Here is a 17,883-nt window from a genome sequence, read left to right on the forward strand (position 1 = left end):
CAAAAATTCATTGCATTTTCCCCCGGCCCCCTACAGGAAAAATTCCTCTGTAGGGCCATGCATTATGGTTCAAGGCATGGCCACACAGAGGAATTATAGGGCCCTATACATGTATATGTAAATTATCAAGAAACATAAATCGGGACAAATCACATACTAAATGAAAATTTTAAAACACTCGATAAGGATATGAATAATTTAGTCGTTAATTCTATACATTATATGATGTTATTTAAAAGATTTTGTTTACCTGAGCTTTTTACTGGATGACAATGATGCTGCTTCACCTTGTTCACACGCAGTGTGTTCACTTCAGTACCTCAATGTGATTATTCCCAAGAGTTTCGAAGCATTCCATTATTATAAGGATGTGTATTTCTCATTGTATGGACATGCTATTTGCAGAGGAAATATTATTAGGCTCCGCCCCTCGTGAAGGAATGACACATCATTGTCCAATCAGAGAGTTCATGATTAATTTTTGTTAATGGATTTCTTAAAAGCAAAGGGGATAAAATACCCTGTGTAGAGAGGGAGAGAGAGAGAGAAAGAGAGGAGAGAAGAGAGAGAGAGAGGGGGGGGGGGGGGGGAGAGAGAAAGAGAGATAACCGGAAACGATTGTTTACCTATGAAAATGGTACAATGTATGACGTTTCGTTCTGTTATTTCGAGGAAACACGTATCAGTTGCTATGAGTGCCAGCTAAGACTGTTATTCAGAAAGAAGTATCAACTTTTAAAGAAAAATCCTACCCTAACAACTATTCTAAGTGAAAAGCAGACAAATCAGAGAAGCAAACCGAAGAAAATTTTGAAGGAAATAAGACAAAAAGTAAGAAAGTAATGAATTGTTGAAAGTTGTATTCACTAAAAGGTATGGGCACTATAATGGTGGAGCGCCGGACAACTTTCCAACATCATCTTTGACTCGGGAGCGTCTTTTCGGTTTAGAGGACATTCGTAGTATGCAAGCCAACATATTAGGGACTTTTAGATTGTGTGGACGAGAACACGACGAACGCCGACTGATCATTAGTCCAGATTTTTTATTTATTTATTTATTTATTTCTAATATTTTGACAGGGTAGCCCATTCACCAACAAGTAGTGGTCTTCCATGGGGCCCTGAATGAACATATTTACATCGTTTATAACATTTATACAGAACAGTTACAAAAATAATACTCGTTTGCAAAATAAATATAATCATTAACCTAGTAAACAGTAATGTCAATAGGAAAATATTAATTAAGTCGCAATTATGTGAATAAGTCATGTAAATATTACAGAACATGCACGTAGTGTATGTACGGCTGAGCCATTCACAAATTACAACTTTGTTTAAACAATCTCTTAAATGAATTGACAGAGGAAGCCGTTCTCAATGAATTATCTAGCTTATTCCATTCAAATATGGAAGAAACAATTGGGCTACACTTATAACAATCAGTGTGAAATCTAGGCACACGTAAACATCCACTGTCTATTTGCCTTGTATGATGCTCATGTACATCATTAGGATTGATTAAGCCTACCTGAAGGTAAGAAGGTGCTAAGTTATGAACGCATTTATATATCATCATAACGCGACTTAACTCAAACCGCTTGTCTAGTGTCATCCATTTAAGACTTGTGAACAAATCAGCCGACGGTGTGTCATATGTCTTGTTCAATATTATTCTTGCGGCCCTCTTTTGAATTTTTTGCAGCTTAGTTGTATGAGAATGAAATCGGTTCGACCATACAACAGAGCAGTAATCTAATCGTGGCAACACTAGACTGTTATAAAGTAACTTTAAGGATTTTTGAGGCAAAAAACTTTTTGCTCTCTTTATCATGCTAATGTTTTTCTGGGTAAGTTTACTTACGTTTTCGATTTGTTTAGACCATTTCAATTCTTCATCTATCAAAAGTCCTAAGCATTTGGTGAATTGAACTCTTTTGATCAAATTGCCGTTTAATGAAATGGTAAAAGATTCAATTTTCTTGAGATTAGCAGGAGAGCCTATTAACATGACACAAGTTTTTTCAGTGTTAAGAACAAGACGATTTTCCTTAATCCATGCCATGACTCTGTTTAACGCAACAGTTAATTTTTCTTCCACAACAGTTGCATCATTTGCACTGACGGTAAGTGTCGTATCGTCAGCATACATATCTATGATACCTTCAGGAGTACATTCAGGTAGACTATTAACATATATTGAAAATAAAAGGGGACCAAGAATTGAACCTTGTGGCACACCTAATTTGATGGTTGATGGATGCGACTTGGCTCCTTTGAATTGGGTCACTTGTTGTCGATCCCCTAAATATGATTTGAACCAATAAATAGTCCTATTACTACAACCTATACAAGCTAGTTTATGTAGAAGTAGCTCATGGTCAACAGTATCAAAAGCCTTACGAAGATCTATGAAGGCAACTCCAGAAATGTTTTTGTTATCAATATTCAACGACCATTGATTTACAAGTTTTGCAAGGGCAGTAGCTGTTGAATGTTTAGGTCTAAATCCAGACTGATTAGGGTGTAATAATTGATTCACGTCCAAGAATTCACTGAATTCAGTCCGTTCGTTCTTTTTATCCCCCACACACAGCGCGGTCTCTCCACTGATCGCGCAATCCCCAAATTTTCGTTTTAGAGGAATGGCTAGGTCTACTTTCAACGTTGAGGGTGTGTTATTTTATCAGCTGATTGGGTGCGCTAAACGAAAACGGTACAGAGGCTGGACTAACTGATCATGCGTGTCAACGTACTTTAACTGCCCATGTTGACTACAATTAGAAATCTTTTAGATTGCACTCGACGATATACATGCATGCAGGAAGTAACACTATGAACATCACGGACAAAGAAAGAAGACAAAATATACAGTTCCTCATTCTACCCTCAACAAAAGAACATCCCTTTACTGCTATTATGTGAAAATGTGTAGAACAGGTGAATATGCCTGTGACACCTGTTCCACACATTTTTACATAATAGCAGGGAAGGGATGTTCCTTTGTCTACCTGAGGAACTGTATATGTTATGCGCACGCGGCATACTAGTACCTTGAGCATGTAAAGGCGCCATATAATATCAATATGTATTTATGTATGTACTAGATTTAGGAGAATCAAGGTTGACACATTCTCGATCATCGACTAAGACGACGTAACGCATGCGAAGTGCCTTAACCCTAATAAGGCCGGGGGTGGGGGGGGGGGGCCATTATGGCCCCCCCCCCCCTCCACAATTTTTCTGATTGCTCGGGAACGCATATGGATGGCGCCCCGCCGCTCGCTGACTTTTTTCTTTCAAGCCTAATTGCGCAACTTTTAAAATAATTTTTTTGAAAATCGGACCTACGGTTACAAGGTCACGTGACCTTTTGTCCTTGCATGTCAGCCTGAAAATCGCTCATTTTCGTGATTTGTGTACAAAACCTATGGCAAAGTCATTTTTCCTAAAAACAGATCAAACATGGGTTATTGGGTCTTGATTAAAGTTTAGGTGGTTGTTTTGGGAGTCAAAATAGTTGAATTGTAGTAAAAGATGAAATAAAACAACAAAAACAATGAAATACATAAGTTAAAAAAACAATGAAATACATAAGAAATTATCAAAACAAGGGATAACATAAGAAATAAGCTGGCTCTTCCAAATTTTTTGTCGTATTATTATTCAGAATGGTCTAATGAATATATCTAGTGAAAAAGAATGCTTAAATATGAATAATATATGATTTATGGGTAAAAATGTGATTTGTATGACTTTATTTGCATAAATTACCATAAATATGCAAATGAGTGAATTTTTCAAAAAATTGAAATGATCATATTATTCTTTACACTTCACTTGACATGCGTGCAAATTTTCGCGGCGATCGGCCTCTTCGCGGCCGAGATCTTAAGGGGGGGGGGCATAATGCCCCCCCCCCGGCCCTACTAAGACTTCAAATAGCCCGGCCCTATTAGGGTTAAAATGACGTCACACGTTGCAGTCAAAGCTGTCGACGTGCAAATCTAAAAGTCCCTATTGTTTGAGTAATATCCCAAGGTAGAAGGCGCTTAAGACAAAAACATAAATTTATGGGATTTTTGAACTCGACAAATGGAAAACTTCAATATCCCAAAGCCAAAAGCCATATGTTCGCCTAGACAAATTATTGAAGTCGGGGTACATCTTATCTTCTTTAAATTGTTATATATTATGTTGTTTTGCTTGTTTGCGTTGGTTTTTTGCTTGTCTTGTTGTTGTGTGGGTGCGTGTGAGTGTGAGCGTATGAGTGTATGTGAGAGAAGGAGAACGAGGGTGTATGAGAGTGAGGGGTTATATCAACATTGAAATAGAGAGAGAAAGAGAGAGAGAGAGAGAGAGAGAGAGAGAGAAAGAGAGTGGGAGAGAGAGAGAGAGAGAGAGATGGGGAAAATGGGGTGAGCGGAAGATAAAACATAAATAACTAGGGTGTGTGTCTACTGTCCATCTGTGTGAGATAGAGAGAGGAGGATAGAGAGAGAAAGAGAGAGAGAGAGAGGGGGAGAGAAAGAGAGAGAGAGAGAGAGGGAGAGAGAGAGAGAGAGAGAGAGAGAGAGAGAGGGGAGAGAAAGAGAGAGAGATTTTTAAAAAGGGGGATAAGAGAGTAAGATTATAACTAGGGAGTGTGTCTATCCGTCTGTGTGAGAAAGAGAGAGAGAGAGAGAGAGAGAGAGATGAAAAAGGGGGATGAGCGGAAGATAATCAATAAATAACTAGGTTGTGTGTCTGTCCGTCTGTAAGAAAGAGATAGGGGAGGGGGTAGAGAGAGAGAGAGAGAGAGATAGCATGAGAAGAGGAAAGAAGAAAGAAAGAAAAAGAGAATGAGGTATTTTATTTATTTATTTATTTATTTCTAATCTTTTGACAGGGTAGCCCATTCACCAACAAGTAGTGGTCTTCCATGGGGCCCTGAATGAACACATTTACATCGTTTATAACATTTATACAGAACAGTTACACAAATAACACTCGTTTGCAAAATAAACATATATCATTAACCTAGTAAACAGTAATGTCAATAGGAAAATATTAATTAAGTCGCAATTATGTGAATAAGTCATGTAAATATTACAGAACATGCACATGCCATTCACAAATTACAACTTTGTTTAAACAATCTCTTATCAAATGAATTTACAGAGGAAGCCGTTCTCAACGAATTATCTAGCTTATTCCATTTAAATATAGAAGAAACAATTGGGCTACACTTATAACAATCAGTGTGAAATCTAGGCACACGTAAACCTCCACTGTCTATTTGCCTCGTATGATGCTCATGTACATCATTAGGATTGATTAAGCCTACCTGAAGGTAAGAAGGTGCTAAGTTATGAACGCATTTATATATCATCATAACGCGACTTAACTCAAACCGCTTGTCTAGTGTCATCCATTTAAGACTTGTGAACAAACCAGCCGACGGTGTGTCATGTCTTGTTCAATATTATTCTTGCGGCCCTCTTTTGAATTTTTTGCAGCTTAGTTGTATGAGAATGAAATCTGTTCGACCATACAACAGAGCAGTAATCTAATCTAATCGTGGCAACACTAGACTGTAATAAAGTAACTTTAAGGATTTTTGAGGCAAAACAACTCTTTGCTCTCTTTATCATGCTAATGTTTTTCTGGTATGAAAGCCCCACTCTCACCTCTCCCGTTTTTCTACATGCATCTCTCTCATTCTCCATTTCAATAATTCGCCTTCTTGTATTTATCTTTTGAAACATACTCGATCTTCTCTCTGTTTACATTGCCCCTTTTCTCTTCGTTTATCTTTTATTCGACCTCTTTGCCTCTATTGTTTCTTTCTGTTAAACTCTATGAACGTAAAACAAAAATATATTTCGGTTTATTATTCCCACTCCTCCAATGCCTCCATAATATATTCCCCTCAGCCCCAGACCGCCCCCCCCCCCTCCCCATCTATCATTCTTCCTCTCTCTCTCTCTCCCTCTCTCTCCTCCCCTCTCCGTCTAAATCTTGCTCTCTTTATCGCTCTCTGCCCTCCTCTCTCTCTTTCTCTGCCCTCCCCTCTCTCTCTCTCTTTTCCTTTTCACTTTCACTGACATTTCAACACTCCTAACCTACTAGTAGGTGCATCAACTTCAAAACACATTCAGTAACAACCTCAAATCAAACAGAGTTTCAACAAAAAAAAAACAAAAAAAATCACATTTGCCTTCGTATAAACTGATTCAATTGTATCAATTATATAAATTTACACTATCTCATTCAAATAAACAAATCAATCAATTAATGAATGAATAAATAAACAAACGAGACAGAAACAGGCATATATTTTTAAAAATTTATACACATTTTAAAATCTACATTTTTTTTGTACAAAAGTTAATCTTATGCTTGTATAAAGCATGTTCTTGAACTTCATGGAGCAATATATCTAACTGTCCATCGGTGAATTGAGCTGTCTTGCCTCTATCAATAAAGACCCCTTAAAGACTGTCAATACTACTGGGCCAGAGGGGATTAGACCATCCAGCCAGGTCACTGACAGGTGGCTATCTCATCAACTCAGCTCTCAACTAACATAAGAAAGAGAGGATCATGGGGGACCAACAGGCACCGATTTGGGAAGTTTTCTATATAGAGGGAGCAAGTAGCTACAAGTAGGACAGTGGGGCCTTAAAACATACTTCTTACGATTTAACTATCTTTAAAAGTCCTTTTTGTATATATATAGTACTTTTTGTTTTCAGCGCTCCTAAATGATCTATATTATTATTATTTGGCTTGTTGTTTTCAAGAAAAACATGAAAATGTCACCATCTCTGTTGAAATTGTTATGCTTGCATTACACTTGAATTCCAATGCCCACATGCATGGTGTCTCATGAGTGCATTGTCACTTAAAGCAAGCATTGGGGGGGGGGGGGGGGGGAGGGAGGGCTTAAAGATAAAGACCAGTTATGGTCATGCGATCGCATTGTAAAAAAAGGTTGATCATGTAGCATATAAGTGTTGGTGTGTACTGCAAGGTTCTGGAATCATCAAAATGATAAGAAATTTGGTCCAGTCTTGGTAAAGTTACAAGCACTGTACACAGAAAGATGTATATGGGACTACGCACACGTGTGCGACACATGCGTTACATGTATATCTATCAGGTCCAAATAGATATAATAATTTACCAAATATATCAAAGTAGGTGGTTTCTCAGCAAAATTCGGATCAAAACATATTCTTTCACATGATTGGTAATAAGAGCTTCCATTTCATTTTTTTGAGAGGGGGGCGTTTCCAATACTGGTCTTTACCTTTAAGAAACAGAATACCGAGGGGAAATAATCCCATACAAGGTTACCCAATATACAGGGTGTATCATAATAAAGGATATTGAAGTTTAATGACGATTTATATGAAAACTACTGATTTCATAATCAAGCACTTATGTCTGTTGTAAAGGACAGAATGTCCTCTTTTTAATGACACCCCAATCATACTTCTACTGTCACAGTTGACTGAATAACAAAGCATTGCTGTCCACCATGTCAAAGGTGCACTGTGCCAAGTTTGATAACATTTCCTTCTTAGACACATAATCCACTCATTGTTCAGCATTTCAATATGTCTGGGCTGACACAAGCACTAATCTTTGAATGCTAACTTGTCACAGTGCACCTTTGACATGGTGGACAGCAATGCTTTGTTATTCAGTCAACTGTGACAGTAGAAGTATGATTGGGGTGTCATTAAAAAGAGGACATTCTGTCCTTTACAACAGACATAAGTGCTTGATTATGAAATCAGTAGTTTTCATATAAATCGTCATTAAACTTCAATATCCTTTATTATGATACACCCTGTATATTCAAGAGAAGGGTGAGTTCTAGGAAAGGTGGGAAATTGAAAATGGTGTAAGCTTTTCCATTCCTTTCATTTGAAGATGGAAGAATTTCACAGAAAACAAAAACACTGCAGAGGATGACTCTTCAACTGCAGTCATATTCATAACATTAGGAACCAGAGCACTATAACACTGAGTTCCCATATGACATATCGTCGCTGTTTTCACGAAGTGACGGTAGTGAAAAAAAAATTGCATTCACTTTGCGTGACGATTTTCCTCACTACCGTCACTTCGTGAAAACAAGGATGATATATTTATTTAGATGGTCATATCTCAGCCAATACTTAACATATTCAATTGGTTTTCAACATTCGGACATTATTTTTTATGCTCTTTCGCGTTTCCCGATTGCTTCCAGTTTCTTTTCTCAACAATATTGCATGACCAGGGGGGTGTTTCACAAAGATCCTAAGTTGAACTAAACTCTAAGTTTGACTTAAAAAGTATGGAGAGCCATTTGTAGCCTTAAAATAACATATATTCAAAAGTGAACCAACTCACTCAATTTTGACAAAGGGTACAACAAGTTCCTGCCTAGAAACTTTAATAGAGGTGATTATAAAAACGTGGATAAAAGATTAATTGAAAACAAGATTGCAAATAAAAGTTCTCTACTTTGTTCTTAAATCAGACATTTTTGCAACTAAGGGGTTGGAAACCATTACTTTTGTGCAAAAATAGGATTACAACAGAAGGAATAAGGGTTACTAATCTTATTTGTGAAACAAACATTACTGCTGAATTTCATTCATGATTTAAACAGCTTTTACAAAATTAACATCAATACTTAATTTTCGCCACTATATGCCAGACGTGTGTATCACACATATTGAAATTCAATTCCATAGAGGATTATCCCTACCACAAATACGATGTTCGACAGTAGATGGCAGCCTTCCTCTTACACTGCACAGCTAGGTTAATCACATGCGCAGATAGATACAGGGACAGGGGAAGACGATAAGACAAGCTTTCTTCTGGCTCCCAGTAGGATGCAAAAGTTCATATGGTTGGACGAGCAAGTGTGCGTTTGTAAAATGGCAACTGGCTGGAATGCTCCCCAGGGAGTGGAAAATGTGCATACATTGTGTGCGGGTAAGCCTGAATCCGATGACCGGGGTAATAATATATCTGTAAAGCGCTTTAATAGGCACATCGTTGGATCGATGTATTGAGCGCTATATAAACATGGGATATTATTATTATAATCAGTCTATAAAACCACCAGCGCAATCAGTTTCTAAAAAAAGTCTATACAATCAGCTGCCGTTGGTGGATTCACGAAGTCGAGGTCACATGGTGAAATCAAGGTTGACACTTTGACCTTGGTTGACATGGACGACGTGCGTCTGTTGACCTTTGCCTCTGCCCCAGCCTCCGGCCGTCACGGCGTAAGTCCCAGGCTGGACTTGGATGTGAACATCTTCAGTTTTCTGCAGCTGTTAAAAAAAGAAAAAGAGAAAAATAATGCTACGGTCACAAAGGTTTGTACGAAGGATAATTCGTCTACCCGAATTTCCATTGTCTGATAATCGTTCTTACGGTGTTCGTAATGGAATTTGTGGCCGAGGCCTAACATTATCCATATTTGTCCCTGTTGAATGCTTAAAAATTTGTGTTACTGAACCTATATTTTTGTCACTTTAGTGACTTTTTCGCTTAAACCTTTACAGCCATCTTTGGTCAAGGGTAATTTTTCCAATCATTATTATCATCAAAGGAGATTAGATGGGCTTTTTCTTTGTGAGAAGTTGTCCTGATGCTTGAAAATATAGTCAAGATGACCGCCCTCGACAAGAATTTTGAAATAATTTTGGTAACCTTTTTGGCCCAAAATGCCCATGTGTATTAATTTTAAAGAAAATCAGGCCAAATTCGAGTCAGAACCAATTGATGAATGGAATTTTCGCGTCCAAATTCAATACAGAAATGTGCACTGATATCAGGACAAGTCAATCTCATTGAATGAATTTACGCAGGTCAGATCACTTTGGTCAATTTGATCGGTGGCTTGCGTTTTGCTGCGCTGCACCGGTTTAAATATGTCAATCTCAAACCGTAAAATTACCTGTCATGGCATGCCAGTGGGGGCACTGTTTATAGTGAATCCACCCTATTGATTTCATTCCAAACAAACTCATGATGATATTGTAATCCATTACTGAATGGGAAGGTCCACTTACTGGGTGTGTCGTCTTCCGGGGCTCTGTGTATCTCGGAGCATGAAATCTCCCACAATGCCGCTTGTCCAGTGCATTATGGGTAGACGCTGGAATGCTGGAGTAGTATCTCTGTCAAAAGGAATGACACAAGATAGATGTTACAGAGGTAATACATGAGGATTTATAAAAACGTGAGAGAAATCGTTCACAATGGTATTAGTTTGTTCCTTTGTATTGCCTGTTTTGTGATTTAGTCATTCTGTGATGCAGTGAACCACTAGATTGGCCCATCAAGGCTCTCTGTGAGAGTCTGCTGTTTCAGCACATTATGTATGAAGTTTGCTGATGCTATTGTTCATGTTTTGCATCTTGTATTGAACAAAAATACAGGTTGCTTACTAACAAGCATACACATGCTTTCTTAGCATAGCATAACAAAAAAAAACTAAATCAAAGTGTAACATATTGTAAGAAGGGTCATGGATTCCCATCTAAAAGTACAAAACTTACTCTACATTGTCTGCTGCTTGAAGTCATATACTGCAGGATGCTGCCAAAGGCTTCATTTATAGTGGTGTAAGTCAGAGCATCCTGGAGAAATTGCAACAATGAAAAATGGAGATTTAAAAAAAGAATAATAATAATAAATACAAAAAAAATAGAAAAGCAACAACAGCAATATCTACAAAAAAATAATGTAAAGACAACCGATTAATAATGATAATGATAGTAACATTTTTATAGCGGTCGATGCCAATGTTTCTAAGCCCTGTACTATTATTACCTCGACATTAGCGGAGCATTAGGGGAATTTTTTTCCTACAGGGTACCCATTTTCATCACCTGTTGATTGATAGGGACTTTTAGATTTGCGTGGACTGATACGTGTGACCTCCATTCAAGGCAGTGCATTAAAAGGACGTCGATCGTAGCAATCCCCATTGTCTTCATGCGAATCTAAGTCCCTAATGTCTTGCTGAAGGACATTAGTGCCAAGGCGGGACTCATGACCGTGGGGCGTGAACCCTGTGATCCTCAGTGCAGTGATGTATCCACTAGACATCCTCCATACCTCTACAATATTTCATATTAGGTGCTACATGTATATACAATTAAATCTTTATTACTGACCTGAACAGGAGGGGTCCCCTGTTCTCTAGGTTCGGGCCAAGTGACCTCTCTCCTTCTCGCTCTCTCTAAGACCTGTTGTCCTTGGTGGTTCGCTCTGCACAGTGTGCAGGACATCCAGTCTTCAGCATGCTGTGTGTGTAAGAGAGAAATAGATAATACATGAGTGATTACTTACAGTGAAGGAGAGAGAGGGGAGAGAGGAAGGGCGAGAGAGAGAGAGAGAGAGAGAGAGAGAGAGAGGAGAGAGGAAGAGAGAGAGAGAGAGATAGGGAGAGAGACAATATATGACTTATTACAGAATCCAACACAGTAAGGAAGGGACGACGGAGCAACAACCTGTGAATTATTACAGTACCAATTAAAAGAAGGGGGGACAGGGATAGAAAGAGAAGTAGAGAGTGAGAGGGGGGGGGGGACCTCTCTCCTTCTAGTTCTCTCTAAGACCTGCTACTTAGTGTGTAAGACATCCTGGCACAAGCCTGCCGTGAGAAAGAAAGAGAGATAGGAATAGGAAGAGAGACAGCATTTAAGTGATGGATTACTGAATCGAACTTAGTAAGGGAGAAAAAGAGAGAGAGAGAGAGATTATAAATCCCCTCCGCGGCTAATAATTTCTGACATTAATTCCCACAAGTTTGTTGTTCAGAATGCAAGAACTGCTGGCTTTAAAATAACATTTTTCCAAGATACCATCAGAGTGATCAGACTGTGGAAATGAACTGCCTTAAATGTTGCATTCAGCTTCCTGTTGAACAGGAAGACGAGAGTGAAGTCATGTGCAGGGGTGATAGTGAGCACTTGAGTGAAACAAAAACAAGAGGATTCGGGGGGGGGGGAGGGCATCTAACAACATTCCCCCTTTTTGAGTGAGCAAAATAGGGAAGAATAGAGAAAATAAGGGAAAAATCAGGAAAATCAGGATAAAATTGTGATTAAAAAAAAATCAGGAAAACAAAAAAAAATAAAATCAGGAAACTGATTTAAATTGGGTTTTTATCAGGCCTGCATGTGCCTGATTTTTGCTTTACACAGAGAAAGACAGAGAGTACTATCAAATAACACATGGCGCAACGATGAGGCCCACATTATTCCACAAATTGTTCTTGTTATTGTGGGTATGCCCAGTTTCTTCACTTCTACTTCAAAAAGAAAAAGAATATAATAATGATAAATTATACTCACTGAGTGGTTCATTATGTGATGGCTCTGGATTGCAGTTTCTTGAGATTTCACAACTGTATAAAATAACAGGATATAATATCAAAAATAATAATAATATTCAATTTTAATTTATTTCACATCTCTTTAAAAACACGTCGGAAGATATACAAACAAATCAGTCTAAATTAAACAATATAAATATAAAAACATTCATTGACATGGCACTATGAAAGAAGGATGAAGGGTGGTGGATGTGAGGGATGAACAAAGGCCATTGGCCTGTCAAGGCTGATTCCTTATATTACCACACTTCAAGAGAAATAAATTCAAAAATAAACAACAACAACAATCAAACAAACAGATAATATAATATACAAATAATGAATGGTTATGAGTTCAATAGTGCGAATATTTTCATGAGTTGAAAGATTAACATTCTATTCAACGAGGCATCAGCCGAATTGAATAGAATTAATATTAATCTCAACAAATGAAAATATTCGCACTATTGAACGAATGAAAAACATTCAGTATTTGTTTTATACAACATCAAAGAAGATCTAATAGAACGTTAGTCAATAAATTATGCTTCACTCCTTATATGAAAGATAAATTAAAGTTGAAGTCAAGCCTTCTCGATTACATTCAGATTGCCTTCGCTTCAGATACACACAGGGATACGCGCATGGCAGAGAGGTACGCAGTCTGCATGTAACCACAAATGCACGGCGCATATAACCAAAAATGCACGGTCGTGCAATATAACATATTTTGAATATTATGTGACCAACAATCCTCCAATCAAATGACAAGGATCCACGTAGGTGTTGAATAACATGGCATAATCACATGGTCATGTTCATGGTCGACACCTAAATTATTGCCCGCACCATCAAATAATCCGAAGCTGCACAGTACATGATGATACCCACTGAAGAGGAAAAGAAACAGCGCTATCCAATCATCAATGATGAACAACTACAAAAAAACAGTACAGCCAGGCAGAAATAATCTTTTTTAGATTGGTCAGCCTAACAAGAACAACATAAAACACAACATATTAATCAAGCAGACAGTATAGTGGGAGGTTGTCTAATGTCTACCTTGATCCCCCCCCCCCCCCCTGGAATCAACTGCCCCGGATCATCCGTATAGCACTCACTCTAGACACTTGAAGATTTATTATGTATTTAACTGATTTTCCCAAGGTCTTCATACCTTGTATTGAGCGCAGTGAAACCAATTGTGTGAGAGCTCTATATAATAAAACAAACATATTATTACTATGATTATTATTAACATAATTTGTTGTCTTCGTAATTTAATTAACACTCACACATACCTTTAAAGTCTTTGAAATATTTTTAGAATATTTGTGAAACTTTGAAGGTAGAGTGTTTGATTTTCTTTTTGAAGACTACATGTACTGTATTTGTCTGACTGGACAACTGCTCAATAAATACAATTTTGCATTTTCATTGCCACGATAGGAGCTAAATGTTCATGTATGGACTATTCATGAAAACCTGAGTACAAATTGAGAAAAATCTAATTAAAGTATTTGTATTCACAAGACTTAATTTCATTTTTTTAAATCTACATGTATGACTATCATCTTTGTCAAAAATTGTTCGTGTGCACGAACACATTTGTGTGTAAATTCTATAGAGACTAGAGATGAAAAAGCAAGACCAATGCTTATGATGCATCAGGGATTCACTGCTTCCTCCTCGAGTGCCAAGCGCAGCACTTCTTCAGACTTCACTTCTCTTTTTGTCCACATTTCGAGCATCATCAACTTCATGAGTGTCAGCGCAGACATCGCATTCTTTACGACTCTTCAGCCAGAGAATGAATTTGTGTTTCTGCCTTAAAGCCTCCACATCATCGCGTGAGCCCTTTTCGTTGTTCTTCGACAGCGCCAGTCATCATTTCCATTGCCATTGGATTTTGGACGACATTTCTATTTGTAATAATTGTAGAAAACTTATTTCATTCGCTGCATTTATTCATGTTAGGGAGGCCAATGCCCGGGCGTAAGGCTTCTACACCTATGATTTGTGCGCTCGTCGCCCACTTCAAAAAATTAGCAGAGGGAAAAAAATGATGTAAAAATAAAAATTGATGAAAATAAGAAAAGAAAATACAATTATACATTTCACAACATACACTATAATCACGGATCTGTAACAGTCTTTCACCATTTGTTGACGATCTTGCAGATTTTGACGTATTTTAATCCAATAATTGTTGCAGCAGAAGACCATGATGGGCGCGCACAACCGCCTAAGAAAATCCTAGAGGACGTAGAGGTTTGCTCACTAAAAACCTTCTCATTGGCAGAAGGTAGATCCTAAAAATATGGGATCCGTTTTGAGTAAAGAACTTTTGATAGAGATCAACATTTCAGATGTTCACAATTGCCACTTCTAACAACTAGAAAATATAAAGAAAAAAGATTATATCTTTTTAAATACAAATGTTTACAAACTGAACATTCAAAAGTAGATAGAGTACGATGTTTCTGTTAATCTTGCGTTGGATTGAGCCCTATAGCTACATCCATCTTAAAATGAGAAGGAAAACTGTGAACAGTGACGTCACTGTTCGTGCCAAAAATAAAGGGTATAGCGACATATGTCTGAGCTCTTGTCAGATCGTGCGCAAAACAGTCTTATTTATAGACCCTAGTACCTTATTCTCACAGCACTAGATACGAGTGTTGTGCAGTAATGTATGAGAAGTGTTAAAAAAGATATTTCAGTAAAAAAATAAGTCTACGTGAGCAGTCTATACTCCAATTGAGAATTGAAATGAAAGCCATGATTTGAAGGTGTGTGTTGTATGATACATGGTTAGTGAGTGTGTATGTTACGTATAGCGAAAGGGAGAGAGAGAGAGAGTGAGAGAAATATTAGTACACGTACGTTGCATGGATATGCGCTATGCATGCTGCTGTCCTATTGTGTTCGCTGCAAGATGGATGTTAATTGGACCTCGTAACTTCTTGATCGTTGATAATGCAGTGTCAGATTGATCTTTACTCATGAGGAAATACTATTGGATTTGGAATATCACCTTAAGGTAGGCCTACTTATTAATTTTAATTCTTTTCTAGGATTATATTGACTACAATCACGTAGATCTACGTGTTTTTTTCTGTCAGTTCATGTTTTGTCCCTCCATGGCTCGATTTCAGGACTGCGGCTTGCAATGCAATTACCTAGCTGTGTCGGTGTGTGCGTCCGATTCAAGGCTAACCGCTGATGATGAATGGAATTTCGCGCGAAGTTTTAAACTTGTTGTCCGGGCAATGACACGCCCAATCCCCTCGGGCCTGTCTAATTATGAACGTAATTTTGCGACATGAAATATAATTGTTTCAAGGCTCTTACGTATGGATAGGCGTAGAAGGAAGCTGGATAAAAAGAGCTGGATATCTCCTATTTGATGGAACTTCTCGAGTTGGCAGATAGGTGAATTTTCTTAGTGAAAGAAAATACTTTCTTTTAATCTTTGTTTTTATTATAAACAAATTAGTGTCTAGTAATTAAAAAGTTAGATTTGGGCATTGGCCTCCCTATTCATGTGGTCTACATGAACATCTCATATAGTCTAGTATTGGCCAAGTAATATCCACAATTTTCATGTCATTCTTAATCTTAATGGTTATTTTATTTGCCCGAATACACTTGCTGTAGATCTAGACTAGACTAGACTAGTAATAGTAGATCTAGATCTAGACTATTTTGATACTTTCTACTTTTCTAGTGAAGAATAGACCTACCTCAATAAAATTATAATAAAGAAAAGGGAATACAATTCGTCATGTGTTTTATTGTCTTTGCAACCTTGCTTCCTCGTATCTAAAATAAAAATAGTGTTATATTTAGTAATCAGTGAACAGTCATTACAATCTTTATTTACAATCTCAATCCAAACACCTGCAAACACACACGTGCACACGCCCGTATCCGTAATTCTAAGAACTCGACAACAATCAGACATGATTTTCAGCACATGGGACTGAAGTCCTAAAAAATGCGTAATGTTATGCAAGTTTTCTTGTGAATACGTGTATAGAATGCATTCCTGTCACCATTCCATTCCCGTTAAATGATTGTTTGTCCCAATCTCAGCATTTTAAAAACAATTGTCACATCTTTTTCTTACCCAAACACAATGCTTTGTCAAGTTTGAACTCAGCTCTGACCTGCCTGGATGGGATGATGGAAAAGCTATTTGTTTTTGTTTTGTTCAGAGCGTCGATACGCGCGCTTGGCTAGCCTACATTCCAGACAGTTATTAATGCATTCTCAATATAATTATGCATGGTAACTATGTAAAACACCCACCCTCTCCCTTTCCTCCTCCTCCGGATCATCTTCTTCTTTTGTTCTCTACTTCTTTTTTTCTTCTTCATCTTCTTCCCTGTTATTCTTCTTTCTTTCTATCTCTCTCTTTCTTTTTTTCCTTCTATTTCTTCTATCCTTTTCTTTTCTTTGACCCTTAATTAATTTGGCTTTCCTAATTTCTCTCTTTTTTTATCTTCCTTTAAAGGCACACTGCCATACTTGTAGCTACTTGCTCCCTCTATATAGAAAACTTCCCCAATCGGTGCCTGTTGGTCCCCCATGATCCTCTTTTTCTTATGTTAAATGAGAGCTGAGTTAATGAGATAGCCACCTGTCATAGTGACCTCGATGGCTCTCTGTGTGGTCTAATCCCTTCTGGCCCAGTAGTGGTGACGGTCTTTAAAGTGCGGGTTCATAGAAAATCACAAATATGGCTAATAGCGTATTACTAGAGACTGGTAAGCCAACAGATGGCCATCACACAAGTTTTAGGTCAACTACATAATCGGGTGGTTTATAAAAATACATATAAAACAACATCCATAGCATCTGGGATATGCGAGAGATTCGCCAGAAAATAACAATGTTTTAATGCCGTCACAATTATTATGAACCAACCCTGGCCAAGCAGACGACATCCCATAAAGAATGAACATAATTGCAATGCTTTTATTTCTCAAATTATAATGAGTTTAGTGTATATAAATGTGATGGAATTTTACACCATTCAAAAAGGGATATGACCCCCATTCTGATAACTAAATTATTTTGTTTGTATACACAGGATAGGAGTTGATGAACATTTGTTTTTACAGGTCCAAAACTGTGGAATTCTCTTTCAAATGATATATACAGTGTAATTCGATACAAATTTTTAAAAGGAGACATAAAAGCTTTCTCCTGAATAGTTACTAGGCTATTGCATTCCCCAATCAAATATAAGTTGTAGTGTTACTTTATGCAACTTTGATTGTTTCTTTTTATAAATTAGATGTATGTATTTATGATATCAATGTTTTGCGTTTTACTGAATCAGTTATTGTTATTGTTGTTGTTTTTTCTCATAAAATAATAATTCATAATAATTACTTTTACAGGGGGGCTTACACCCTACAAGCTCAGCTTTTTTTCGGCCCTCCTTCCCTTTCAATTTCATTTTTATTTTTGTAATGTATTGTATTGTGC

At 37.5% G+C, this 17,883-nt stretch overlaps 1 protein-coding gene across 1 annotated transcript; it reads right to left on the reverse strand.

Annotated features, from left to right (window-relative positions):
- Positions 1 to 9,029: 9,029 nt before the first annotated feature.
- On the reverse strand, positions 9,030 to 16,628 carry LOC753036 (A-kinase-interacting protein 1). The gene is made up of 6 exons (XM_030988449.1): positions 16,517 to 16,628; positions 12,365 to 12,417; positions 11,183 to 11,311; positions 10,562 to 10,642; positions 10,073 to 10,180; positions 9,030 to 9,328 (listed from the first exon to the last, which is right to left on the reverse strand). The coding sequence occupies exons 2-6, from the start codon at positions 12,374 to 12,376 to the stop codon at positions 9,182 to 9,184; spliced, it is 477 nt and encodes a 158-aa protein (XP_030844309.1). The 5' UTR covers positions 12,377 to 12,417; positions 16,517 to 16,628; the 3' UTR covers positions 9,030 to 9,181.
- Between the last annotated feature and the right edge of the window lie 1,255 nt (positions 16,629 to 17,883).

The sequence above is a fragment of the Strongylocentrotus purpuratus genome, unplaced genomic scaffold (genome assembly GCF_000002235.5).
Source record: "Strongylocentrotus purpuratus isolate Spur 01 unplaced genomic scaffold, Spur_5.0 spur5_scaffold_17, whole genome shotgun sequence".
Taxonomy (NCBI): Eukaryota; Metazoa; Echinodermata; class Echinoidea; order Camarodonta; family Strongylocentrotidae; genus Strongylocentrotus; species Strongylocentrotus purpuratus.

Excerpts from the sequence above, each read along its gene's own strand:
- LOC753036 (XM_030988449.1), bottom strand. Across the intron at positions 10,181-10,561 it reads CAAGCAGCAGACAATGTAGA|AGATACTACTCCAGCATTCC; the intron begins GTAAGTTTTGTA and ends TCCTTTTGACAG. Across the intron at positions 9,329-10,072 it reads CCCGGAAGACGACACACCCA|CTGCAGAAAACTGAAGATGT; the intron begins GTAAGTGGACCT and ends TTTTTTTAACAG.